Raw genomic sequence first — 27,650 nt, 5'->3', positions numbered from 1 at the left:
CTTTATAGATTTTGGATACTAGCCCTTTGTCTGATATGTCATTTGCAAATATCTTTTCCCATTATGTTGGTTGCCTTTTAGTTTTGTTGGTTGTTTCCTTTGCTGTGCAGAAGCTTTTTATCTTCATAAGGTCCCAGTAATTCACTTTTGCTTTTAATTCCCTTGCCTTTGGGGATGTGTCGAGTAAGAGATTGCTACGGCTGAGGTCAGAGAGGTCTTTTCCTGCTTTCTCCTCTAAGGTTTTGATGGTTTCCTGTCTCACATTTAGGTCCTTTATCCATTTTGAGTTTATTTTTGTGAATGGTGTGAGAAAGTGGTCTAGTTTCAACCTTCTGCATGTTGCTGTCCAGTTCTCCCAGCACCATTTGTTAAAGAGACTGTCTTTTTTCCATTGAATACTCTTTCCTGCTTTGTCAAAGATGAGTTGGCCATACGTTTGTGGGTCTAGTTCTGGGGTTTCTATTCTATTCCATTGGTCTATGTGTCTGTTTTTGTGCCAATACCATGCTGTCTTGATGATGACAGCTTTGTAGTAGAGGCTAAAGTCTGGGATTGTGATGCCTCCTGCTTTGGTCTTCTTCTTCTTCAAAATTCCTTTGGCTATTCGGGGCCTTTTGTGGTTCCATATGAATTTTAGGATTGCTTGTTCTAGTTTCGAGAAGAATGCTGGTGCAATTTTGATTGGGATTGCATTGAATGTGTAGATAGCTTTGGGTAGTATTGACATTTTGACAATATTTATTTTTCCAATCCATGAGCAGGGAATGTCTTTCCATTTCTTTAAATCTTCTTCAATTTCCTTCATAAGCTTTCTATAGTTTTCAGCATACAGATCCTTTACATCTTTGGTTAGATTTATTCCTAGGTATTTTATGCTTCTTGGTGCAATTGTGAATGGGATCAGTTTCTTTATTTGTCTTTCTGTTGCTTCATTGTTAGTGTATAAGAATGCAACTGATTTCTGTACATTGATTTTGTATCCTGCAACTTTGCTGAATTCCTGTATCAGTTCTAGCAGACTTTTGGTGGAGTCTATCGGATTTTCCATGTATAATATCATGTCATCTGCAAAAAGCGAAAGCTTGACTTCATCTTTGCCAATTTTGATGCCTTTGATTTCCTTTTGTTGTCTGATTGCTGATGCTAGAACTTCCAGCACTATGTTAAACAACAGCGGTGAGAGTGGGCATCCCTGTCGTGTTCCTGATCTCAGGGAAAAAGCTCTCAGTTTTTCCCCATTGAGGATGATGTTAGCTGTGGGCTTTTCATAAATGGCTTTTATGATCTTTAAGTATGTTCCTTCTATCCCGACTTTCTCAAGGGTTTTTATTAAGAAAGGGTGCTGGATTTTGTCAAAGGCCTTTTCTGCATCGATTGACAGGATCATATGGTTCTTCTCTTTTTTTTTTGTTAATGTGATGTATCACATTGATTGTTTTGCGAATGTTGAACCAGCCCTGCATCCCAGGAATGAATCCCACTTGATCATGGTGAATAATTCTTTTTATATGCCATTGAATTCGATTTGCTAGTATCTTATTGAGAATTTTTGCATCCATATTCATCAGGGATATTGGCCTGTAGTTCTCTTTTTTTACTGGGTCTCTGTCTGGTTTAGGAATCAAAGTAATACTGGCTTCATAGAATGAGTCTGGCAGTTTTCCTTCCCTTTCTATTTCTTGGAATAGCTTGAGAAGGATAGGTATTATCTCTGCTTTAAACGTCTGGTAGAACTCCCCTGGGAAGCCATCTGGTCCTGGACTCTTATTTGTTGGGAGATTTTTGATAACCGATTCAATTTCTTCACTGGTTATGGGTCTGTTCAAGCTTTCTATTTCCTCCTGATTGAGTTTTGGAAGAGTGTGGGTGTTCAGGAATTTGTCCATTTCTTCCAGGTTGTCCAATTTGTTGGCATATAAATTTTCATAGTATTCCCTGATAATTGCTTGTATCTCTGAGAGATTGGTTGTAATCATTCCATTTTCATTCATGATTTTATCTGTTTGGGTCCTCTCCCTTTTCTTTTTGAGAAGCCTGGCTAGAGGTTTGTCAATTTTGTTTATTTTTTCAAAAAACCAACTCTTGGTTTCGTTGATCTGCTCTACAGTTTTTTTAGATTCTATATTGTTTATTTCTGCTCTGATCTTTATTATTTCTCTTCTTCTGCTGGGTTTAGGCTGCCTTTGCTGTTCTGCTTCTAGTTCCTTTAGGTGTGCTGTTAGATTTTGTATTTGGGATTTTTCTTGTTTCTTGAGATAGGCCTGGATTGCAATGTATTTTCCTCTCAGGACTGCCTTCGCTGCGTCCCAAAGCATTTGGATTGTTGTATTTTCATTTTCGTTTGTTTCCATATATTTTTTAATTTCTTCTCTAATTGCCTGGTTGACCCACTCATTCGTTAGTAGGGTGTTCTTTAACCTCCATGCTTTTGGAGGTTTTCCAGACTTTTTCCTGTGGTTGATTTCAAGCTTCATAGCATTGTGGTCTGAAAGTAAGCATGGTATAATTTCAATTCTTGTAAACTTATGAAGGGCTGTTTTGTGACCCAGTATATGATCTATCTTGGAGAATGTTCCATGTGCACTCGAGAAGAAAGTATATTCTGTTGCTTTGGGATGCAGAGTTCTAAATAGATCTGTCAAGTCCATCTGATCCAATGTCTCATTCAGGGCCCTTGTTTCTTTATTGACCATGTGTCTAGATGATCTATCCATTTCTGTAAGTGGGGTGTTAAAGTCCCCTGCAATTACCACATTCTTCTCAATAAGGTTGCTTATGTTTATGAGTAATTGTTTTATATATTTGGGGGCTCCGGTATTCGGCGCATAGACATTGATAATTGTTAGCTCTTCCTGATGGATAGACCCTGTAACTATTATATAATGTCCTTCTTCATCTCTTGTTACAGCCTTTAATTTAAAGTCTAGTTTGTCTGATATAAGTATGGCTACTCCAGCTTTCTTTTGGCTTCCAGTCGCATGATAAATAGTTCTCCATCCCCTCACTCTCAATCTAAAGGTGTCCTCAGGTCTAAAATGAGTCTCTTGTAGACAGCAAATAGATGGGTCTTGTTTTTTTTATCCATTCTGATACCCTATGTCTTTTGGTTGGCGCATTTAATCCATTTACATTCAGTGTTATTATAGAAAGATACGGGTTTAGAGTCATTGTGATGTCTGTATGTTTTATGCTTGTAGTGATATCTCTGGGACTTTGTCTCACAGGGTCCCCCTTAGGATCTCTTGTAGGGCTGGTTTAGTGGTGACAAATTCCTTCAGTTTTTGTTTGTTTGGGAAGACCTTGATCTCTCCTTCTATTCTAAATGACAGACTTGCTGGATAAAGGATTCTTGGCTGCATATTTTTTCTGTCTAGCACCCTGAAAATCTCGTGCCAATTCTTTCTGGCCTGCCAAGTTTCAAAAGAGAGATCAGTCACGAGCCTTATAGGTCTCCCTTTATATGTGAGGGCACGTTTACCCCTTGCTGCTTTCAGAATTTTCTCTTTATCCTTGTATTTTGCCAGTTTCACTATGATATGTCGTGCAGAAGATCGATTCAAGTTACGTCTGAAGGGAGTTCTCTGTGCCTCTTGGATTTCAATGCCTTTTTCCTTCCCCAGTTCAGGGAAGTTCTCAGCTATTATTTCTTCAAGTACCCTTTCAGCACCTTTCCCTCTCTCTTCCTCCTCTGGGATACCAATTATGCATATATTATTTCTTTTTAGTGTATCACTTAGTTCTCTAATTTTCCCCTCATACTCCTGGATTTTTTTACCTCTCTTTTTCTCAGCTTCCTCTTTTTCCATAACTTTATCTTCTAGTTCACCTATTCTCTCCTCTGCCTCTTCAAGCCGAGCTGTGGTGGTTTCCATTTTGTTATGCATTTCGTTTAAAGCGTTTTTCATCTCCTCGTGACTGTTCCTTAGTCCCTTGATCTCTGTAGCAAGAGATTCTCTGCTATCCTCTATACTGTTTTCAAGCCCAGCGATTAATTTTATGACTATTATTCTAAATTCACTTTCTGTTATATTATTTAAATCCTTTTTGATCAGCTCATTAGCTGTTGTTATTTCCTGGAGATTCTTCTGAGGGGAATTCTTCCGCTTGGTCATTTTGGATAGTCCCTGGCGTGGTGAGGACCTGCAGGGCACTTCCCCTGTGCTGTGGTGTATACCTGGAGTTGGTGGGCGGGGCCGCAGTCAGACCTGATGTCTGCCCCCAGCCCACTGCTGGGGCCACAGTCAGACTGGTGTGTGCCTTCTCTTCCCCTCTCCTAGGGGTGGGATTCACTGTGGGGTGGCGTGGCCCGTCTGGGTTACTTGCACACTGCCAGGCTTGTGATGCTGCGGATCTGGTGTATTAGCTGGGGTGGGTAGGCAAGGTGCACAGGGGCAGGAGGGGCAGGCTTAGCTCGCTTCTCCTTAGGTGATCCACTTCAGGAGGGGCCCTGTGGCAGCGGGAGGGAGTCAGATCCGCTGCCGCTTCCGGAGGTTTGGCTCCGCAGAGCGCAGAGTTGGGTGTTTGCGCAGAGCGAGCAAGTTCCCTGGCAGGAACTGGTTCTCTTTGGGATTTGGCTGGGGGATGGGCGGGGGAGATGGCGCTGGCGAGCGCCTTTGTTCCCCACCAAACTGAGCTCTATCGTCCGTGGGCTCAGCAGCTCTCCCTCCCTTTGTCCTCCAGCCTTCCCGCTTTCCGAGCAGAGCTGTTAACCTATGACCTCCCAGACGCTAAGTCGCGCTTGCTGTGGGAACACAGTCCGTCAGGCCCCTCCGCTTTTGCAAGCCAGACTCGGGGGCTCTGCTTGGCCGGCGAGCCGCCCCTCCGCCCCGGCTCCCTCCCGCCAGTCCGTGGAGTGCGCACCGCCTCGCCGCCCTTCCTACCCTCTTCCGTGGGCCTCTCGTCTGTGCTTGGCTCCGGTGACTCCGTTCTGCTAATCCTCTGGCGGTTTTCTAGGTTATTTAGGCAGGTCTAGGTGGAATCTAAGTCATCAGTAGGATGCGCGGTGAGCCCAGCGTCCTCCTACCAGTTGTTTAATATTTTAATTAGAAAATTCCACTTGCTCTTTAACAAAGTCCTATGCAACTTCTATCACATTCTTGTTGGTTAATGCATTTTCCAACTTTGGATCCACACAATACAGTATCATTTATAAGCATAGTTATTGTGGTCCTATTTTATTACTTAATCATGCAGAATGATTAAAATGGTATAATTAAATGATTAAAATGGCTATGATCGCAAATCTTCTATTTTTTTTTCAGATTTCGTGATTCATTGGAAAGTGATACAATTGTGGTTCACGCCATACAAAGTGATCACAAGATATCCTCCTATAGGCTTGTGAAGCCCTCTAAGTACTCCAAGTCCAAACGACCAAGTCAATCAGAAAGAAGAACAAGCAAATTGGAGAGATTTGAAAAAGAGGGAGCTGGAAGAAAGGATAGCCAGAAAGATACAGGTAGCTTAAATGACATAAAGTCTTTGAATCTTTATTAAGATTTCAAAACTGAATAATCTTTTTATGGGCAGAACTTTCAAACCCTTTCTGGTGACTTGAGCTCACTCTGTTATTTCCCTTTCCTTATTCCCTTGGATAATAATCAAGAGAGCCAGATGTGAGTGGTTTGGCTGAGAATGAGAGGCCATGTTCCTCCAGCAAATGCTTCACACCAGGTCTTTGATGCAGGTTGCTAAGGAAAACCCACCCTGGTTATGTGACTGAAGTGGGTAAAGAATACCTAATGCTGCTAATTTCTTACTTCCCGCTTTTAACTCTTCTTAAATCTAAGATTTCCCCAGTTGCTGGTTTCTAGGCAGTGTTTCTTTACAGATTCTTGGGCTCCATCCCAGAGAGTGGGGGTAGAGCATTTCAAACCAGCTTCTAAGTGCTTATGCTTTAAACAGAATGATGAGCTGAGAATTCAGGTGTGAAATGCACTTAATCTCTGTGGCCTGCCTGTTGTAACTGCCCTCAGGGTGACTGCAGATGAGTAAGAGGAGGATAAGAATTCTGGGAATGACTTGTAGAGCCCAGTCAAAAATAAATAAAAGGCACTGCAACTAGTGCCCATGATACGGTACTGACATTAATGCTGTTTATCCTCTTTATTGAGAAAACGTTACTGGCTCCTTTCTGCCTCTGGGATAAATTCTGAAATCATTATCCTGGTATTTAATCCTTCCACAGTATATTCCTATTCTGTTTCCTACAAATTCTGTTTCCTAGTGCATTTTCATACTGTTCTACTGGTGTTTTTAGCCTATTGTCTTGCTTAATGCTCCCTAAATATGCCAGATACTTTTAGACCCAGGCTCTGACCTGAATGACCAATTCACTCCTCTCTTCTCTGAATTCTACCAGTTTTTAGAGATTCCAGATTGAATTATACTTTTGTTATAAAGTCTTTCCATGACCACCCAAGCCACATTAAACTCTTCCTTTTCCATATTACCGTATATTTGAAATATGAAAAGTGAAATGGTGAGTTATAACTATATGACCATCCCATATTATTATTTAACTTTCCCCCCAAAGTATCTCTAGAGTATATTTCTCCATAGCTTGAACATGAATTAAGAAATTGCCTCAGTAGATATTTAATTTAAAAATTTTTAAATCATAGGTTTGATTGTATGTTCCTGACTACTGTTTTAATTGGCCACAGACCACTGTAATCACTATAGGTCACCTCAAATTACATATGTCAAATAGGACTCGCTGATTCCTCCTTCTCCCACCATATCACAAGCGTTCCTACCCAACTTCCCAGTATATCCATCAGTGCCCCCTCATTATTTACTTTGTTTTCAAATTATTTGATATATGTTTTATCTTGCCAACTTTTCAGTAATGTACATTAGAGCAAATATTGTGACTTATATCTCTTTATTTTGGTATTCTAAAATACATATTATGGGATTGAATTCATGGTAGTTGTTTAACAAATAATGTGATTTACAAATTCAGTGTATTCTGTTTCTTTTAATGTGGCAGGTTTAAAACATATTTGAGAATTTCATTTTGATGTTTCAGAAAAATTGAAAACAAATAAAAGAAAAATGTTGACTCTCTGTACAGGTGAGAGTATTAATGTACCAGAAGAATCAATTATAGACAAAGGGAAGAAATTTCGGCCTAAAACCCTGAGTGAAATTATGGTGGAAAATCAAATTGAGAAAACGAGGAAACTTATATTAAAAGCTGAAAGGGCCCAATTTAAGATTCAGCAGCGAAGAAAGGAATGGGAGGAACTGTAAGTTTTCTCTTTTTTTCCCTAAACTCTTTCATTTTAATATGAGTTCCAAAATATTTTTGAATACAAACAGAGATGGAGATATTGAAGACAGATCAGCTGTATTTTTCAGAGTGGTGATACCTTGGTGGAACTTCTATGATTCTTAGGGTTTGGGGTCCAGGAATTCCATTTTGTGAATATACTCAGGAATTTTTTTTTAAGGATTGAGGAATTCTTTTCAATCCCAACAAGTTATTTTTCCTTATGTTCTTCTAACATATAGTTTTTGGCTTTCATTTTTAGATGTCTAGTCATCTTAAGTTGACTTTAAAAAAACTCTGGCATGAAGTACTTTTATTTAACAAGCACATTTTTTACATTTTTTTGCCTCCTACATATATTTTTGATGAAATATCTCTTCATGTCTTTTGCCCATATTCAAATAAGATTGTTTACTATTTTACTGTTAAGTTTTGAGAGTTCTTCATATATTCTAGATATCAGTCCTTGGTTGGTTACGTGGTTTTCAAATATTTTCTCCCAGTGTGTAGCTTGTCTTTTCATTCCTTTAACATGGTCTTTTGCAGAGCAAAAGGTTTTATCTTTTTAAAGCCAATTTATTAATTTTTCCTTCTATGAATCTTGTTTTTGGTGTCAAGTCTAAGAACTCTGCCTAGGCCTAGTTCCCAATGATTTTCTCCTATTTACCTAAAAGTTTTATAATTTTACATTTTACATTTAAGTCTATGATCCATTTGGTGTTCATTTTTGTATAAGATGTGAGCTTTAGGTTTTTGTTTGTTTTGCCTGTGGATGTGCAATTTCCCTAGCACCATTTGTTGAAAAGTCTCTCTCTCTCCTCCATTGAATTTGTTTTGCAATTTTGCACCTTTGTCAAAAATCAGCTGGGAGTTTTGTGTAGGTCTACTTCTGGGTTCATAATTTGACTATTATGTGTCATTGATCCCTTTGCCAATAACACACTGTCTTGATTACTGTAGCTATGTAATAGGTCCTAAAATTGGTCCTCTCAATTGTTTTAACTATTCTAGTTACTTTGCCTTTTATATAAATTTTAGAATAATCTTGTCTGTATTTACAAATAAAGTCTTGCTGGAATTATGATAGAAATTGTGTTAACCTGTGTTATCAGTTTGGGGGGTGGAACTGATGTATTTATTATGTTGAGTCTTCTAATCCATGGACCTGGTATGATTATCCATTTATTTAGATCTTCTTTGAATTTCTTTCATCAGTGTTTTGTTTTCAGTCCTACACGTATTTTGTTAGAATTAGACATAAACAGTTTACTCTTTTGGCAGTTGTAAATGATATTGTGCTTTGTTATTCAAAGCATGTTCATTGCTAGTATACAATGGATTTTTGTATGTTTATCTGGTATCCTGTGACCTTGCTGAAGTGTCATATTCTGAGAGTTTTTTGGTAGGTTCCTTAGGATTTTCTGTGTAGACAATCTTGTCATCTCTTAATAAGAACAATTTTATTTCTAATCTAATTTGTTTGCCTTATTTCCCTTTATTTTCTTATTGAACTCATTAGAATTTCCAGTATAATGTTGAAACAGGGAAAGCTGGCATCTATAACTTGTATCCAATCTTAGGGGGAAAGAATTCAGTATTCGAATGGTTTTCATGCTCTTCAGCCTACCTATATTATTAGGTTTGAAGTTGGTGTTTTATTGGCAGTATATAGTGGAGTTATGTTTTTTTTAACTTACTCAGTTAATCTCAGTTCTTCAATTGGTGTATTTAGCCACTTACGCCTATATGATTTACACATGTATTTACTTATGTATTTACACATGTTAGTATTGACATTTCAGGCTTATATCTGCTATTTTATATTTTGTTTTCTGTTCTCTGTTTTTTGGTTTTCTGTTTTCTTTTTCATGCTTTCCTGTGGTTTACTTGAATATTTTAGAGTTTCAAAGTGTTTATAGTGTTTTTGAGAATATCACTTGTACAGCTTTTTAGCATTTACTCTAGGTATTACATTATGTACACACAACACAGTCCACAAGTTGACATTTTACCAGCTTGAATGAAATGTAGAAACCTTACCTGCATTTATGTCTCGTTACACCTCCCATTGCCACTTGTTTCCTTTGTTTATAATATAATTGTATAAATATTTTCTCACACATTTTAGCACTACATCAGACAGTGTCATAGTTTTTTAAACATTAAACATAACTTAGACAATAGTAGATGTAAAATGTTTTTGCCAGTATTTTCACCATTAACATTTTAATCTCTTCCTTCTTCATGTTCCAGAGTTCCCTCTTCTATCATTTCATTTATGGTTAGAAAACTTCCTTTAGTCATTCTTTTAGGGTTGGTATGCCAGTGACAATTTCTTAGTTTTTCTTCATCTGTGAATAGCTTGATTTCGTCTTCATTCTGGAAGGATATTCTTACTAGACATAAAATTCTGTGTTGACAGTTCTTTTCAACATGCAAAAAGTGTTTTGCTTCTTTCTGTCAGCCTGGCCTCCATGGTTTCTTATGATCAATCTTCTGTCATTCAAATTGTTTCCCCCCTTCATATAAGGTATTATTTTTCTCTTTTTGTTTTCAAGGTTTTTTTTTTTTTTTGTCCTTAGTTTTCAGAAGTTTGACCATTATGTGTCTTGGTACATCTTTTAATTTATCCTTTTTGGGATTCATTAAAACATCTTGAATCTGTATGCTTGTATCTCTGACCAAATTTGGAGAGTTTTCATCTATTATTTCACATAGATTTTTGAAGCCCTGTCCTCTTTTTCTTTCCTTTCTTGGGTTTCAATATCACAAATGTTAGATCCCTGACGCTTTGTGTGCTTTTTTCTTTTTAATTTTTGTTGTTTATTTGTTTGTAGTGTCTTTGGGGGGGGGTTCAGATTGGGTAATTTCTATTGTTGTATCTTCAAATTCATTGATTCTTTCCTCTGTATCCTTCATTCTGGTGTTGAGCCCATTCATTAAGTTTTATTTGGTTACTGTACTTTTCAGTTCTAAAATTTCTATTTAGTTTTTCCTTGTATCTTTCATTTCTTTCCGAGACTCTATTTTTTCATCTGTTTCAAGCATCTTCCTATCACTTGTTGAAGCACTTTATTATGGCTGCTTTAAAATCCTTGCCAGATTATTCTAACATCTCTATCATGTTGGGGTTGGCAACTAGTAATTGTCTTTTCTTATTCAAGTTAAGATAATCCTAACTCTTTGTATGACAAATGTTTTTTTATTATAATATGGACATTTGGGGTATTATGTTATGAGACTCTGAATCTTATTTATACATTCAGTTTTAGCTGGCTTTCTCTGACTTTAGCAGGATATATTCTATATTCATAATGAGATGAAGTCCTGTTCCCAGGGCTCACCTTTAACACCATCCCTGTAGGGGTTGTGTTGCCTTGTTAAAACCTGGTGGTGGTAAAAGTGTAGAGTCCCCACTTGACATTTGCTGGCAGGGCGGAGATAGGCCACATTTGTGTGTATGTGTGCTGTGTGGCTAGAGTTCAGAGCATTTATTATCTAAAAGTTTTCGGTCTTACTATTCTTTTCTTTTATTGATCCTGTAGCTAGGAAGAGGAAGATTTTGTTGGGCTTTTATTGTCTAAACCCCATGGTGTTTCTAGTTGCTATTTTCTTTAGCTCCAAGTGGAGATATATAAGGCAAAAAGAAAGTCTAGAGATCTTACCATCATATACTTCTTTGGGTCCTAAGGTTCTTTGTAGTCTATCTTCTTTTCACTTTTCAGAAACTTCTTATCTTTTAAATATAATGTTTAGGGGTTTTATTTGCACTTGCCAGGAAAAATAAGAATATGTAAGTCTATTCCATCTTCCTAGAGGTGGAAATTCTTTCCACTGATTTTATTATATTTATCTTAATCCAGTGATCTTGCTAAACTCATTTACTAGGGCTAGTAACTTTTTTCTTTCTTATGAACATGGTCATGTTGTATGTGAGTAAAACAGATTCTTCCTTTCCAATCTCTGTCTTTTATTTTTTGACTCATTGTGCTGTCTAGGATATGCACTACAATGCATATGTACAATGGTATTGTACAATGCATACAATAAAAATGGTGGGGTAAAAACATCCTTGTCTTTTTCTAATCCAAGGAGAAACATTAAGTCTTTCTTTATGAAATGTGATATCAGCTCTTTAGAAGCACAGTATCAGATTGACGAAATTCCCTTTTGTTCTTAGTTTATTGAAAAAAAATTAATTTATTATTTTTATCAAGGGTAAGTATTGAATTTTATCAAATAATTCTTATATGCATACTGAGATGATCATATGCTTTAAAATTTTTATTCTTTAATATTGTGAGTCACTGTTACTGATATCAAATGTTAAATCAGCACTCCTAGGATAAATTTCACTTGATCATGTTGTATTCTCCTTTTAAAAATATTGCTGGAATTTTTTTTTTTTTTTTTTGTAGTATTCTTGTCTGGTTTTGGTATCAGGGTAATGCTGGCCTCATAAAAAAAATTGTAACTCTTCCCTCCTCTTTTCTTATTTTTGGAAGAGTTTGACCAGAATTTTTATTAATTCTTTAAATATTTGACAGAACTCATCATTGAAGCCATATGGTCCTGGGCTTTTGTTTGTGGGGAGGTTTTTGATTACTGATTCAATCTTCTTACTAGTAATTGATCTGCTCAGGTTTTCTGTTTCTTCATGATTTGGTCTTGATAGGTTGTATATTTTAGGAACTTATTCATTTCTTTAGGTGGTCCAATTTGGTGGTGTATAATTATTCATAGTAGTCTCTTAGGATCCTTTGTGTTTCTGTGGTATCAGTTGTAATATCTCCTTCTTGATTTCTGATTTTATTTAAGTTCTTTCTTTGATGAGTCCAGCTAAAAGTTAGTCAATTTTTTTATATCTTAAAAAATACCCCACTCTTAGTTTCATTGATCTCTCCTTCTATCTCTTAAATCTCATGTCATTTATTTCTACTCTGAGTTTTGTTATTTCCTTCTTTCCATTCACTTTGTGCTTTTTTTTCTAGTTTCTTAAGGTATAAGGTTAAGTTGGTTATTTAAGATTTCTCTTGTTTCTTGATGTATGCATTTATCACTATGAACTTCCTTGTTAGAACTGTTCTTCTTGAATCCTGTAAGTTTAGGTATGTTGTATTTCTATTTTCACTTATTACAAGGCATTTTTCATTTCTCTTTTGATGTTTTCTTTGGTTGTTCGGAGTGCATTGTTCAATCTCCAGATATTTATGAATTCTAAAGTTTCCTTCTTGTAATTGATTTCTAATTTATACCGTTGTGGTTAGATAAGATATTTGATATGATTTTAGGTTTCTTAAATTAATTAAGACTTGTTTTGTGGCCTAATATGATTTATCCTAGGGAATGTTGCATGTGCATTTAAGAATGTGTATTCTGCTACTATTGAATAGAATGTCTGTAAATATGTGTTAAGTCCATCTGGTCTAACATGTCATTTAAGTCCCATATTTCCTTATTGATTTTTTTGCCTGGATGACCTCACTGTTGTTGTATGCTTGGATACCTTCTCTTTATGTTGTTTGTATCTATTATAGGTTTTTGCTTTGTGGTTACTGTGAGACTTAACATAAAACATATTGGTGTATTTTAACCTGATAACAACTCTGAACACATGTTAAAACTGTATGTTTAACACCCCCAACACTTTGTTTTTAATATCACAGTTCACATCTTTACCCTATATATCCATTAACAAACCATTGTAGTTATTGTTATTTTTTAATATTTTTTGTCTTTTAACCCTTATACTAAATTGATAAATGATTTACCTACCACCATTAAAACATTAAAGTTCTGAATTTAACTGTATATCTGCCTTTATCAATGAAATTTATACTTATATATGTTTTCCTATTACTAGTTAGTGTCCTTGTACTTCAGATAGAAGAAATGCCTTTAGCATTTCTTAAAAGGTTGGGCTAGTGGTGACGAACTTCTTCAACATTTCTTTGTCTGAAAAACTCTATTTCCCCAATGCTGAAGGATAACTTTGCTTGTTAGGTTATTTTTGGTTGACAGTCTTTTTCTTTTAGCATCTTGAATTTATCCTGCCACTCCCTTCTGGCCTACAAAGTTTCTGCTAAAAAATCTGCTTATAGTCTTATAGGGCTTCCTTTATATGTAAAAATTTGTATTTCTCTTGCTGTTTTAAAAAGATTTTCTCCTTGTCTTTAATTTTTGACAATTTATTATACTGTGTTTTGGCATGGGTCTTTTTGGATTTATTTGTTTTAAACTTTCTGGGCATCCTGGATCTGGAGGTCTATTTCTTTCCCCAGGTTAAAGAATTTTTAGCCATTCTTTCTTTTTAATTTTTAAAGTGTATTGATTTATTTTGAGAAAGAGCACAAGTGAGGGGCAGAGAGAGGGAGAGAGAGAGAGAATCACAAGTAGGCACCTCACTGCCAGTGTAGAGCCTGATGCAGGGCTCCAAACCATGAACTGTGAGATCATGACCTGAACTGAAGCTGGATGCTCAACTGCCTGAGCCACCCAGGTACCCCTCAGCCATTCTTTCTTTGAATAAGACTTCTGCTGCTCACTTTTCTCTTTTTGGGACCCCTATAATGTGCATATTTGTTTGATGATGTCTCATAAGTCCCTTATCTTTACTCTTTTTAATTCTTTTTTCTTTTGCTCCTCTGATTAGATGAATTCCACTGCTCTGTTTTTGACTTTATCAATCTTTTCTTCTGCTTGATCTAGTTTGGTGTTGAACACCATTTGTAAACGTTTAGTTCAATTATTGTATTCTTCACCTCCATGTTTTCTATTTGGTGCTTTCTTATATTTTCTATCACTTTGCTGTAATATTCACTTTGTTTATACGTTGTTTTCCCGACCTCAGTGAGTGTCTTTATAAACATTATATTAAACTCTTTATTAGGTAAATCACTTTTCTCTATTTCATTAAGGTCTTTTTCTAGAGTTTTATCTTGTTCTTTTGTTTTGGAACATATTTTTCTGTTTCTTCATTGTCCTTGACTCCATGTGTTGGTTTCTGCACATTAGATAAAACAGCCATCTCTCCCAGTCTTTATGGAATGTGTTCTCATGTAGGAGATGTTCATTCTGGTCTAGACTCAATCTCTCTCTCTCTCTCTTTTGTTTGATGTTGAAGTGGGTTAATTGACATGGAAAGATGTTTACACTATATTATTAATGAAAAAGCACATAGGGCAACAGTATAATTTGGGAGTGATAGGATTATGGACCTTACAGGTTTTTTTTTCTTTTTTCTTATCTGTATTTCCTAATTTTTTATAGCAACTTTATGGAGATGTAATTTACATATCATACAATTTTCTCATTTCCTGTCCAATTCAATGTGGTTTTTTTGTATATTCAGACTTTCATAACCATTATCACTATTTTCTAATATCGTTATCTGCCCCCCACCCCACAAACCCTACTCATTAGCATTCACTCTCCATTTTCACAAACTCCCATTCTTAGCCCTAAGCAACTACTTTTTGTCTCTATAGATTTGTCTATTCTGGAAATTATATATATAATGGGTTCTGTGGTCTTTGTGACTGGCTTTTTTCACTTAGTACATCTTTTTATTTCATCCATGTTGTAACATGTATGCCTCACTCCTCTTTTTTAATAATATTTTTAATGTTTATTATTTTGAGAGAGAGAGTGGGGAAGAGGGGCAGAAAGAGAGGGAGACAAAATCCCAAGCAGGCTCCACGCTGTCAGCACAGAGCCTGAGGCAGGGTTTGAACTCTCAAACTGCGGATCATGACCTGAGCCAACAATCAAGAGTCAGACACTTAACTGACTGAACCACGCAGGTACCTCAATACTTCATTCCTTTTTATGAATAATAAACAATCCATGTCATATTTATCAGTTCATCAGTGGAAACACATTTAGGTTGTTTCTACCATTTCACATTTATGAATATTGCTACTGTTAACATTTGTGTAATTTTTGTGTAGACATGTGTTTTCAATTCTCTTGGATAGATACCTAGGAGTGGATTTGCTGGGTCTGATATGCTAATTCTGTTTAATCCTTATTTTTTACCTGAAGTGTGGTTGACACACTCCGGTGTACAACATAGCGATTCAACAACTCTATACATTATGCAGTGCTCATAGGTGTAGCTACTATCTGTCACCATACACTATTACAACACCATTGACTGTATTGCCCATGTTGTAACTTTCATCCCTGTAGCTTATACATTCCATAACTGCAAGCCTGTACCTACCACTCCCATTCACCTATTTGCCCAGTTCCCTACCCCTGTCTGCTCTGGTAACCATAGTTTGTTTTCTGTACTTATGGACCTGTTTTTGCTTTTTTGTTGTTTTTTGTACATTTGGTTTTTAGATTCCACATAGAAGTGAAATCATATATCTGTCTTTCTCTGTCTGACTTATTTCATTTAGCATAATACCCTCTAGGTCCATCTGTGTTGTTGGAAATGGCAAGATCGCATTCTTTTTTATAGCTGAGTAATATTCTCTTGTATATGGTGTGTGTGTGTGTGTTGTGTGTGTGTGTGTGTCTGTGTGTGTGTGTTTATGTATATGGTACCACTTAATTAATCCATCATCTATGGATGGACACTTAGGTTGCTGCCATAATTTTTTTTTGTAAATAATACTGCAATAAATTTAGGGGCGCCTATATCTTTTTAAATTAGTGTCTTGTTTTCTTTGGGTAAATACCCAGTAGTGGAATTATTTAATTATAAGGTATTTCTATTTTTTTTGAGGAACATCCATACTATTTTCCACAGTGGTTGCACCAATTTGCATTCTTACCAAGAGTGCATAATTCTTTTCATTTACATCCTCATGGAGTGTTTTCTTAATTTCTCTTTCTGATAATTTGTTATTAATGTATAAAAATGCAACAAATTCCTCCATATTAATTTTGTATCCTGTGGCTTTATTAAATTCACTTATTACTTCTAATAGTTTTTTGATGGAGCTTTGAGGGTTTTCTATGTATAGTACGTATCATCTGCAAATAGTGACAGTTTTGCTTCTTCCTTACCAATTTGGATACATTTTCTTTTTTCTTATATGAGTGCTGTGGTTAGGACTTCCAGTACTATGCTGAATAAGAGGGCTGAGAGGGGATATCTCTCTCTCTTGTTTCTCATCCTGGAGGAAAAGCTCTCAGTTTCTTACCATTGAGTATGATGTTAGCCATGGGTTTTTCATATATACCTTTATTATGTAAAGGTATGTTCCCTCTACAGTCACTTTGTTTAGAGTTCTTATCATGAGTGGATAGTGAATTTTGTCAGACGCTTTTTCTGTACCTATTGAGATGATCATATGATTTTTATACTTTATTTTGTTAATGTGGTGAATGACATTGATTAGTTTGTGAATATAGAACCATCCTTGCATCCTCAAAATAAATCTTACTTGATCTTGGTGAATATCCTTTTAATGTATTGTTGAATGCAGTTTGCTAATATTTACTTGAGGATTTTTGTATCTGTGTTCATCAGGGATATTAGCCTGTAGTAGTTTTTCTTTTCTTCCAAGTTTTCCTTTAAATTCCAGCTGGTTAACACAGTGTAATATTGGTTTCAGGTGTACAATATGGTGATTCAACATTTACATACAACACCTGGCACTTATCACAACAAGTGCCCTCCTTAATTAACCCATTAATCACCATTAATGCCCTCCTTAATCCCAATCACCTAATTAACCCATCCCTCCACCTACCTCCCCTCTGGTAACCATCAGTTTGTTCTCTATAGTTAAGAGCCTGTTTCTTGGTTTTCCTCTTTTTCCCACCTATGTTTGTTTGTTTTGTTTGTTTTGTTAAATTTCTATCCACAGCAGTCAGACAACACAAAGAAATAAAAGACATCCAAATTGGCTAGGAAGAAGTCATACTTTCACTATTTGCAGATGACATGATAATCTGTATAGAAAACCCTAAAGACTCTACCTAAAATTTTCTAGAACTAATATATGAATTTAGCAAAGTTGCAGGATCAAAGATCAATGTACAGAAATCTGTTTCATTTCTATATACCAATAATGAAGCAGCAGAAAGAGAAATCAAGGAATTAGTCCCATTCACAATTGCACTAAAAACCATAAGATACCTAGGAATAAACCTAACCAAAGAGGCAAAATATCTGTACTCTGAAAACTAAAAACATTGATAAAAGGAATTGAAGATGACACAAAGATATGGAAAAACATTCCATACTTATGGATTGGAAGAATAAATATTGTTAAAATATCACACTACCCAAAGCAATCTACACCTTTAATGCAATCTCTACCAAAATACCACCAGCATTTTTCACAGAGCTAGAACAATTCTAAAATTTGTATAGAAACACAAAAGACCCCAAATGCCAAAGCAATCTTGGAAAAAAAAAAAAAAAAGCAAAGCTGAAGGCATCACAATTCCAGACTTCAAGTTATATTACAAAGCTGTAGTGATCAAGACAGTATGGTACTGGCACACACACACACAAAAATAGAACAGAATAGAAAACCCAGATATGAAACCACAACTATATGGCCAACTAACCTTCAACAAAGCAAAGTTCCCTTTGTTACTGTGTCTTCATGTCTCTTGCTGTTCTCTGTGTGGTATATCTTTTATTGTGTAGAAGCTGTTAAGTGAGTCCTCAGTTCTTCTTCAGAAGGAATTGCTTTATAAGTAAGTGTAGATTTGGTGTGTCTGTGGAAGATATGGGCTCAAGGTCTTCCTTTATTGCCATTTTGGACTATATCAACCTGGCCTGAGCTCAGTTGTCTCTCAGAACTTTGTGCTTGTGCAAGCCATCAAAAATCATATAATCATCTCAATAGATGGAGAAAAAGCATTTAACAAAATTCAACATCTACTCATGATAAAAATTCTCACCAAATTTGATATAGCAGAAATATACCTCAGCAAAATAAAGGCCACAATATGACAAGATGTCAGCTAACATCATACTCAATGGCAAAAATCTGAAAGCTTTCCCTCTGAAATCAGGAACAAAGATGTTCACTCTTGCTACTTGTTTTTAACACAGTAGTATAAGTCCTAGTTAGAACAGTTAGGGGAAAAAAATCAAAATTAGGAAGGAAGAAGTACATCTTTCTATTTGCAGATGACATATATCTGTATCTATATCTATATCTATATCTATCTATGTCTATATCTATCTATCTATCTATCTATCTATCTATCTATCTATCTATCTCCTAAAGACTCCACAAAAAATACCATTAGAACTAATAAATGAATTCAGTAAAGTGGCAAGATACAATAAATATATAAAAATCAGTGTTTCTATACATTACCAATGAACTCTCAGAGAAATTAGGAAAACAATTCCATCACAATAAAATCAAAAAGAATAAATACATAGGAATAAATTTAACAAAGGAAATGAAATATCAGTACACTTTGAAAGAAATTGAAGAAGACATAAATAAATGGAAAGATATTTCATGCATGAAGCATCTTAATATTGTTAAAATGTCCATACTATCCAAAGGAATTTATAGCTTCAGCAATCACTATCAAAATTCCAAAGGCATTTTCACAGAAATAGTAAAAGAAATCCTAAAATATTGCACAGAACCACAAAAGACCCTGAATAGCCAAAGCCATCTTGAGAAATAAAAACAAAACTAGAAATATACTCCTTGACTTCAAACTATATTACAGAGCTATAGCAATCAAAACAGTATGACATCAGCATAAAAACAGACATTCAATTAAATAGAATAGGGACCAGAAATAAACCCATTTGTATGTGGTCAGTTTGACAAGGAACCAAGAATATATAATGGGGAAAGGACAGTCTTTCCAGTAAATGGTGTTGGGAAAACTGAACTGCCACATACAAAAGAATAACACTGGACCAATGTCTCTCACCATAACATGAAAATCAATGAAAAATGAATTAACAACTTGAATGTAAGACCTGAAACCATAAAACTCCTAGAAGAAAGTCTAGATGGTAAGACCCTCAACATTGGTCTTGTCAATGATTTTTTAGGTTTGACACCAAAAGCAAAGGCAAGAAAAATGAAAATAAATAAGTGCAACTACATCAAACTAAAAAGCTTCTCTACAGTGAAGGCAAACATCAAACAAATGAAAGGGCAACTTAGGGAATGTATTCACAATCATACATGTGATAAGGGGTTAATATCCAAAATATATAGAGAACTCTTACAACTTAATAGCAACAAAACAAACAAACAAAACAAAACAACAACAAAAACCCACCCAAAACCCAAACAGATTTAAATGTGGGCAGAGGACTTATGTGGACAGTTTTCAAAAGAGACATACAAAAGGCCATCATATACATGGAAAGGTGCTGAACATCACTAATCATCAGGGAAATGCAAATCAAAATCACAACAAGATATGACCTCACACCTGCTGAACACTATTATCAAAAAGATAAAAGATAAGCATTGGCAAAAATGTGGAGAAAAGGAAACCTTGTACACTGTTGATGAAAACATAAATTTGTGCAGCCACTATGGAAAACAGTATGGAATTTCCTAAAACAATTAAAAATAAGACTACCACATGGTCCAGCAATCTCACTTCTGGGTATATAGCCAAAGAAAATGAAAATTGGACTTTGAAGAGATATCTGCACTACCATGTTTATTGAAGCATTAATAACAATAGTTGAGAAACGGAAACAACCTAAGTCTCCATTAATGGTTGAGTGGATAAAGAAGTTATGATACATATATACGATGGAGTATTATTTAGCCTTAAAAAGAGAGAAATGCTTCCATTTGCAATGATACAAATGGACTTTGAGGGCATATACTAAGTGAAATAAGTCAGAGGAAAATAAAAACTGTATGATCTTCCTTATATGTTCAATCTAACAAATCTGAACTCATTGAAACAGGACAGATTGGTGATTGCTAGAGGTGGGGAGTTGGGGATGGAGAAATGGATGAAGGTAGTCAAATGGTACAAACTTCCAGTTATAAGATAAATAAGTTCTGGAGATGTAGTCTACAATATGATGACTATAGTTACCAATAGTGTATTGTATATTTGAAAGTTGCTAAGAAGGTAGGTCTTAAAAGTTCTCATTACAAGGGATGCCTGGGTGGTTCAGTTGGTTAAGCATCTGACTTCAGCTCAGGTCGTCATCTCACTGTTTGTGAGTTTGAGCCCCGAGTCGGACTCTGTGCTGTCAGCTTGGAGCCTGGAGATTTTTCAGATTCTGTCTCCCTCTATCTCTACCCCTCCTCTACTCACACACATTCTCTCTCTCTGTCTCAAAAATAAATAAAAACATTAAAAAAAGAGTTTTCTTCACTAGAAAAAAAATTGTAACTGTATGATCAATGTTAACTAAACTTACTGTGGCAAACATTTTGTAATAGATACATGTATGAAATCATGACATTGTACACCCTAAACTAATACAATGTTATGTGTTGATCATATCTTAATAAACAGGAAAATAGGCTTTTGATATTTTCCAAAATGCATTTGATTTGCTGGCATTTTTAAAGGGCTTTTGTGTCTTTTTAAATGAAGAATATTGGTCTCTAGTTTCACTGTTACGTAATATCTTTTCTGGTTTGTTATCAGGATAATACTGGTTTCATACAATGAGATGAGAAGTTTTCCTTCTATTTTCTGGAAGACTTTGTGTAGGCTTAATATGATTGATTTCTTAAATATTTGATATCAGTGAAGGCATCTAGACATGGAATATTCTTTGAGAGAAGTTCATAAATGCAAATTCCAATTTTTCATTGTTATAGTGCTATTCAAATTTTGGATTTCCTCTTGGATCACTTTAGGTAATTTGTGTCTTTCAAGGAATTTGTGAATTTCATCTAGGTTATCAAATTTTTTGGCATAAAATAATTCATACTGTTGCCTTATTATTTTAGTTTCTTTAGTATCTGTTGTCCCTGTTTTATTCTTGATTTTGTGAATTTGTATTGTCTTTTTCTTGGTCATTCCAGCCAAAGATTTATCAATTTTATTAATCCTTTCAAGGAGCTAACTTTTGGTCATAGATTTTTAGAACTATTGCTTGTCAGCTTTCCATGTCATTTCCTTTATTCTAATTAATTTGGGCTTAGTTAATTCTTCTTAAAGTTTAGGCTATAAGCTTTGATCTTATACTTTAATTCTTTTATAATTATGAGCATTTACAGTATAAATGGAAGTATAAAGTATAAATGAAACACTGAGCTACATTTCGCAAGTTCTTATGTATCTTTACCATTATTCATTCCAAAATATTTTCTTTTTTTTTAATATATATATGAAGTCTATTGTCAAATTGGTTTCCATACAACACCCAGTGTTCATCCCAAAAGGTGCCCTCCTCAATACCCAACACCCACCCTCCCCTCCCTCCCACCCCCCGTCAACCCTCAGTTTGTTCTCAGTTTTTAAGAGTCTCTTATGCTTTGGCTCTCTCCCACTCTAACCCCCTTTTTTTTTTCCTTCCCCTCCCCCCATGGGTTTCTGTTAAGTTTCTCAGGATCCACCTAAGAGTGAAAACATATGGTATCTGTCTTTCTCTGTATGGCTTATTTCACTTAGCATCACACTCTCCAGTTCCATCCATGTTGCTACAAAGGACCATATTTCATTCTTTCTCACTGCCATGTAGTACTCCATTCTGTATATAAACCACAATTTCTTTATCCGTTCGTCAGTTGATGGACATTTAGGCTCTTTCCATAATTTGGCTATTGTTGAGAATGCTGCTATAAACATGGGGGTACAAGTGCCCCTATGCATCAGTACTCCTGTATCCCTTGGATAAATTCCTAGCAGTGCTATTGCTGGGTCATAGGGTAGGTCTATTTTTAATTTTCTGAGGAACCTCCACCCTGTTTTCCAGAGTGGCTGCACCAATTTGCATTCCCACCAACAGTGCAAGAGGGTTCCCGTTTCTCCACATCCTCTCCAGCATCTATAGTCTCATGATTTGTTCATTTTGGCCACTCTGACTGGCGTGAGGTGATACCTGAGTGTGGTTTTGATTTGTATTTCCCTGATGAGGAGCGACGTTGAGCATCTTTTCATGTGCCTGTTGGCCATCCAGATGTCTTCTTTAGAAAAGTATCTATTCATGTTTTCTGCCCATTTCTTCACTGGGTTATTTGTTTTTTGGGTGTGGAGTTTGGTGAGTTCTTTATAGATTTTGGATACTAGCCCTTTGTCTGATATGTCATTTGCAAATATCTTTTCCCATTCTGTTGGTTGCCTTTTAGTTTTGTTGGTTGTTTCCTTTGCTGTGCAGAAGCTTTTTACCTTCATAAGGTCCCAGTAATTCATTTTTGCTTTTAATTCCCTTGCCTCTGGGGATGTGTCAAGTAAGAGATTGCTACGGCTGAGGTCAGAGAGGTCTTTTCCTGCTTTCTTCTCTAGGGTTTTGATGGTTTCCTATCTCACATTCAGGTCCTTTATCCAGTTTGAGTTTATTTTTGTGAATGCTGTGAGAAAGTGATCTAGTTTCAATCTTTTGCATGTTGCTGTCCAGTTCTCCCAGCACCCTTTGTTAAGGTGTCTGTCTTTTTTCCATTGGATGTTCTTTACTGCTTTGTCAAAGATGAGTTGGCCATACGTTTGTGGGTCTAGTACTGGGGTTTCTATTCTATTCCATTGGTCTATGTGTCTGTTTTTGTGCCAATACCATGCTGTCTTGAGGATGACAGCTTTGTAGTAGAGGCTAAAGTCTGGGATTGTGATGCCTCCTGCTTTGGTCTTCTTCTTCAAAATTACTTTGGCTATTCAGGGCCTTTTGTGGTTCCATACAAATTTTAGGATTGCTTGTTCTAGCTTTGAGAAGAATGCTGGTGCAATTTTGATTGGGATTGCATTGAATGTGTAGATTGCTTTGGGTAGTATTGACATTTTCACAACATTTATTCTTCAAATCCATGAGCATGGAATGTTTTTCCATTTCTTTATATGTTCTTCAATTTCCTTCATAAGCTTTCTATAGTTTTCAGCATACAGATCTTTTACATCATTGGTTAGGTTTATTCCTCGGTATTTTATGCTTCTTGGTGCAATTGTGAATGGGATCAGTTTCTTTATTTGTTTTTCTGTTGCTTCATTATTAGTGTATAAGAATGCAACTGATTTCTGTACATTAATTTTGTATCCTGTGACTTTCCTGAATTCATATAACAGTTCTAGCAGACTTTTGGTGGAGTCTATCGGATTTTCCATGTATAATATCACGTCATCTGCAAAAAGTGAAAGCTTGACTTCATCTTTGCCAATTTTGATGCCTTTGATTTCCTTTTGTTGTCTGATTGCTGATGCTAGAACTTCCAGCACTATGTTAAACAACAGTGGTGAGAGTATACATCCCTGTCGTGTTCCTGATCTCAGGGAGAAAGCTCTCAGTTTTTCCCCATTGAGGATGATGTTAAGTGGGCTTTTCATAAATGGCTTTTATGATGTGTAATTATGTTCCTTCTATCCCGACTTTCTCAAGGGTTTTTATTATGAAACGTTGCTGAATTTTGTCAAATGCCTTTTCTGTATCGGTTGCCAGGATTATATGGTTCTTATCTTTTCTTTTATTAATGTAATGTATCACGTTGATTGATTTGTGAATGTTGAACCAGCCCTGCATCCCAGGAATGACTCCCACTTGATCATGGTGAATAATTCTTTTTATATGCTGTTGAATTCGATTTGCTAGTATCTTATTGAGAATTTTTGCATCCATATTCATCAGGGATATTGGCCTGTAGTTCTCTTTTTTTACTGGGCCTCTGTCTGGTTTAGGAATCAAAGTAATGCTGGCTTCATAGAATGAGTCTGAAAGTTTTCCTTCCCTTTCTATTTTTTGGAATAGCTTGAGAAGGATAGGTATTGTCTCTGCTTTAAACGTCTGGTAGAACTCCCCTGGGAAGCCATCTGGTCCTCTTATTTGTTGGGAGATTTTTGATGACTGATTCAATTTCTTCGCTGGTTATGGGTCTGTTCAAGCTTTCTATTTCCTCCTGATTGAGTTTTGGAAGCGTGTGGGTGCTTAGGAATTTGTCCATTTCTTCCAGGTTGTCCAGTTTGTTGGCATATAATTTTTCATAGTATTCCCTGATAATTGCTTGTATCTCTGAGAGATTGGTTGTAATCATTCCATTTTCATTCATGATTTTATCTGTTTGGGTCCTCTCCCTTTTCTTTTTGAGAAGCCTGGCTAGAGGTTTGTCAATTTTGTTTATTTTTTCAAAAAACCAACTCTTGGTTTCGTTGATCTGCTCTACAGTTTTTTTAGATTCTATATTGTTTATTTCTGCTCTGATCTTTATTATTTCTCTTCTTCTGCTGGGTTTAGGCTGCCTTTGCTGTTCTGCTTCTATTTCCTTTAGGTGTGCTGTTAGATTTTGTATTTGGGATTTTTCTTGTTTCTTGAGATAGGCCTGGATTGCAATGTCTTTTCCTCTCAGGACTGCCTTTGCTGCATCCCAAAGCGTTTGGATTGTTGTATTTTCATTTTCGTTTGTTTCCATATATTTTTTAATTTCTTCTCTAATTGCCTGGTTGACCCATTCATTCTTTAGTAGGGTGTTCTTTAACTTCCATGCTTTTGGAGGTTTTCCAGACTTTCCCCTGTGGTTGATTTCAAGTTTCATAGTGTTGTGGTCTGAAACTGTGCATGTTATGATCTCAATTCTTGTATACTTATGAAGGGCTGTTTTGTGACCCAGTATGTGATCTATCTTGGAGAATGTTCCACATGCACTCGAGAAGAAAGTATATTCTGTTGCTTTGGGATGCAGAGTTCTCAATATATCTGTCAAATCCATCTGATCCAATGTATCATTCAGGGCCCTTGTTTCTTTATTGACCGTGTGTCTAGATGATCTATCCATTTCTGTAAGTGGGGTGTTAAAGTCCCCTGAAATTACCACATTCTTATCAATAAGGTTGCTTATGTTTGTGATTAATTGTTTTATATATTTGGGGGCTTCCGTATTCGGTGCATAGACATTTATAATTGTTAGCTCTTCCTGATGGATAGACCCTGTGATTATTATATAACGCCCTTCTTCATCTCTTGTTACAGCCTTTAATTTAAAGTCCAGTTTGTCTGATATAAGTATGGCTACTCCAGCTTTCTTTTCATTTCCAGTGGCATGACAGATAGTTCTCCATCCCTTCACTCTCAATCTGAAGGTGTCCTCAGGTCTAAAATGAGTCTCTTGTAGACAGCAAATAGATGGGTCTTGTTTTTTTATCCATTCTGATACCCTATGTCTTTTGGTTAGCGCATTTAGTCCATTTACATTCAGCGTTATTATAAAAAAAATATGGGTTTAGAGTCATTGTGATGTCTGAGGTTTCATGCTTGTAGCGATATCTCTGGTACTTTGTCTCACAGGATCCCCCTTAGGATCTCTTCTATGGTTGGTTTAGTGGCGATGAATTTCTTCAGTTTTTGGTTGGGAAGACCTTTATCACTCCTTATATTCTAAATGACAGACCGGCTGGATAAAGGATTCTCGGATGCATATTTTTTCTGTTCATCACATTGAAGATCTCCTGCCATTCCTTTCTGGCCTGCCAAGTTTCAGTAGAGAGATCGGTCACAAGTCTTATAGGTCTCCCTTTATATGTTAGAGCACGTTTATCTCTAGCTGCTTTCAGAATTTTCTCTTTATCCTTGTATTTTGCCAGTTTCACTATGATATGTAGTGCAGAAGATTGATTCAAGTTACGTCTGAAGGGAGTTCTCTGTGCCTCTTGGATTTCAATGCCTTTTTCCTTCCCCATATCAGGGAAGTTCTCAGCTATTATTTCTTCAAGTACACCTTCAGCACCTTTCCCTCTCTCTTCCTCCTCTGGGATACCAAGTATGCATAGATTATTTCTCTTTAGTGCATCACTTAGTTCTCTAATTTTCCCCTCATACTCCTGGATTTTTTATCTCTCTTTTTCTCAGCTTCTTCTTTTTCTATAATTTTATCTTCTAGTTCACCTACTCTCTCCTCTGCCTCTTCAATCCAAGCCATGGCTGTCTCCATTTTATTTTGCAGCTCATTGATAGCATTTTTTTAGCTCTTCCTGAATGTTCCTTAATCCCTTGATCTCTGTAGCAAGAGATTCTCTGCTGTCCTTTATACTTTTTTCAAGGCCAGCAATGAATTTTATGACTATTATTCTAAATTCACTTTCTGTTATATTGTTTAAATCGTTTTTGATCAGTTCGTTAGCTGTTATTTCCTGGAGGTTTTTTTGAGGGGAATTCTTCCATTTTGTCATTTTGGATAGTCCCTGGAGTGGTGCGGAACTGCAGGGCACTTCCCCTGTGCTGTCTTGAATAACTTGCGTTGGTGGGTGGGACTGCAGTCAGACTTGATGTCTGCCCCCAGCCCACCACTGGGGCCACAGTCAGACTGGTGTGTGCCTTCTCTTCCCCTCTCCTAGGGGCAGGATTCACTGTGGGTGGTGTGGACCATCTGGGCTACTTGCACACTGCCAGACTTGTGGTGCTGGGGATCTGGCATATTAGCTGGGGTGGATCAGCAAGGTGCACAGGGGCGGGAGGGGCAGGCTCAGCTCACTCTTCCTTCAGAGATCTGCTGAGGGAGGAGCCCTGAGGCACTGGGAGGGAGTCAGACCCGCCGGAGGGATGGATCCTCAGAAGCTCAGCGTTGGGGGTTTGCACGGTGCAGGCAAGTTCCCTGACATGAACTGGTTCCCTTTGGGATTTTGGCTGGGGGATGGGCAAGGGAGATGGCGCTGTTGAGTGCCTTTGTTCCCCGCCAAGCTGAGCTCTGTCGTCTGGGGCTCAACAACTCTCCCTCCCATTGTTCTCCAGCCTTCCCACTCTCCGAGCAGAGCTGTTAACTTATAACCTTCCAGATGTTAAGTCCCACTTGCTGTCCGAACACACTCCGTCTGGCCCCTCTGCTTTTGCAAGCCAGACTCGGGGGCTCTGCTTGGCGAGCAGGCCGCCCCTCGCCCCGGCTCCCTCCCGCCAATCTGTGCAGCGTGCACCACCTCTCCGCCCTTCCTACCCTCTTCCGTGGGCCTCTCGTCTGCGCTTGGCTCTGGAGTCTCCGTTCTGCTAGTCTTCTGGTGGTTTTCTGGGTTATTTAGGCAGGTGTAGGTGGAATCTAAGTGATCAGCAGGATGCGCCGTGAGCCCAGCGTCCTCCTATGCCGCCATCTTCCCAGGATCTCTATTCCTCCCAAAATATTTTCTACTATCTCTTGTGATTTCTTGTTGGCTGTGGTTTGTTTTTAAGTATGCTGTTTAATTTCCAAATATTCAGAGGTTTAAAGAAATATTTTTTATTTCCAATATAATTTTTTTTGTGGTCACAGAAAATAGTTTGCATGATTTAAATTCTTATAAATTTATTGGGAATTGTATGGGCCTGCATAAAGTC

General features: G+C 36.7%; 1 protein-coding gene across 1 annotated transcript in view; it reads left to right on the top strand.

The window, feature by feature from the left end:
- CFAP44 (cilia and flagella associated protein 44) overlaps positions 1-27,650 on the top strand; it is a 157,203-nt gene that overhangs the window by 87,505 nt on the left and 42,048 nt on the right. The window contains exons 23-24 of the mRNA XM_043594190.1: positions 5,262-5,458; positions 7,079-7,253. Of these exons, the coding sequence (XP_043450125.1) occupies positions 5,262-5,458; positions 7,079-7,253 (372 nt within the window). The remainder of the gene's footprint in view (positions 1-5,261; positions 5,459-7,078; positions 7,254-27,650) is intronic.

Source organism: Prionailurus bengalensis, chromosome C2 (assembly GCF_016509475.1).
Source record: "Prionailurus bengalensis isolate Pbe53 chromosome C2, Fcat_Pben_1.1_paternal_pri, whole genome shotgun sequence".
In the NCBI taxonomy this organism is placed as follows: domain Eukaryota; kingdom Metazoa; phylum Chordata; class Mammalia; order Carnivora; family Felidae; genus Prionailurus; species Prionailurus bengalensis.
Note: the sequence above shows the minus strand (reverse complement) of the source record. Positions and strands in the feature narration are given on the sequence as shown.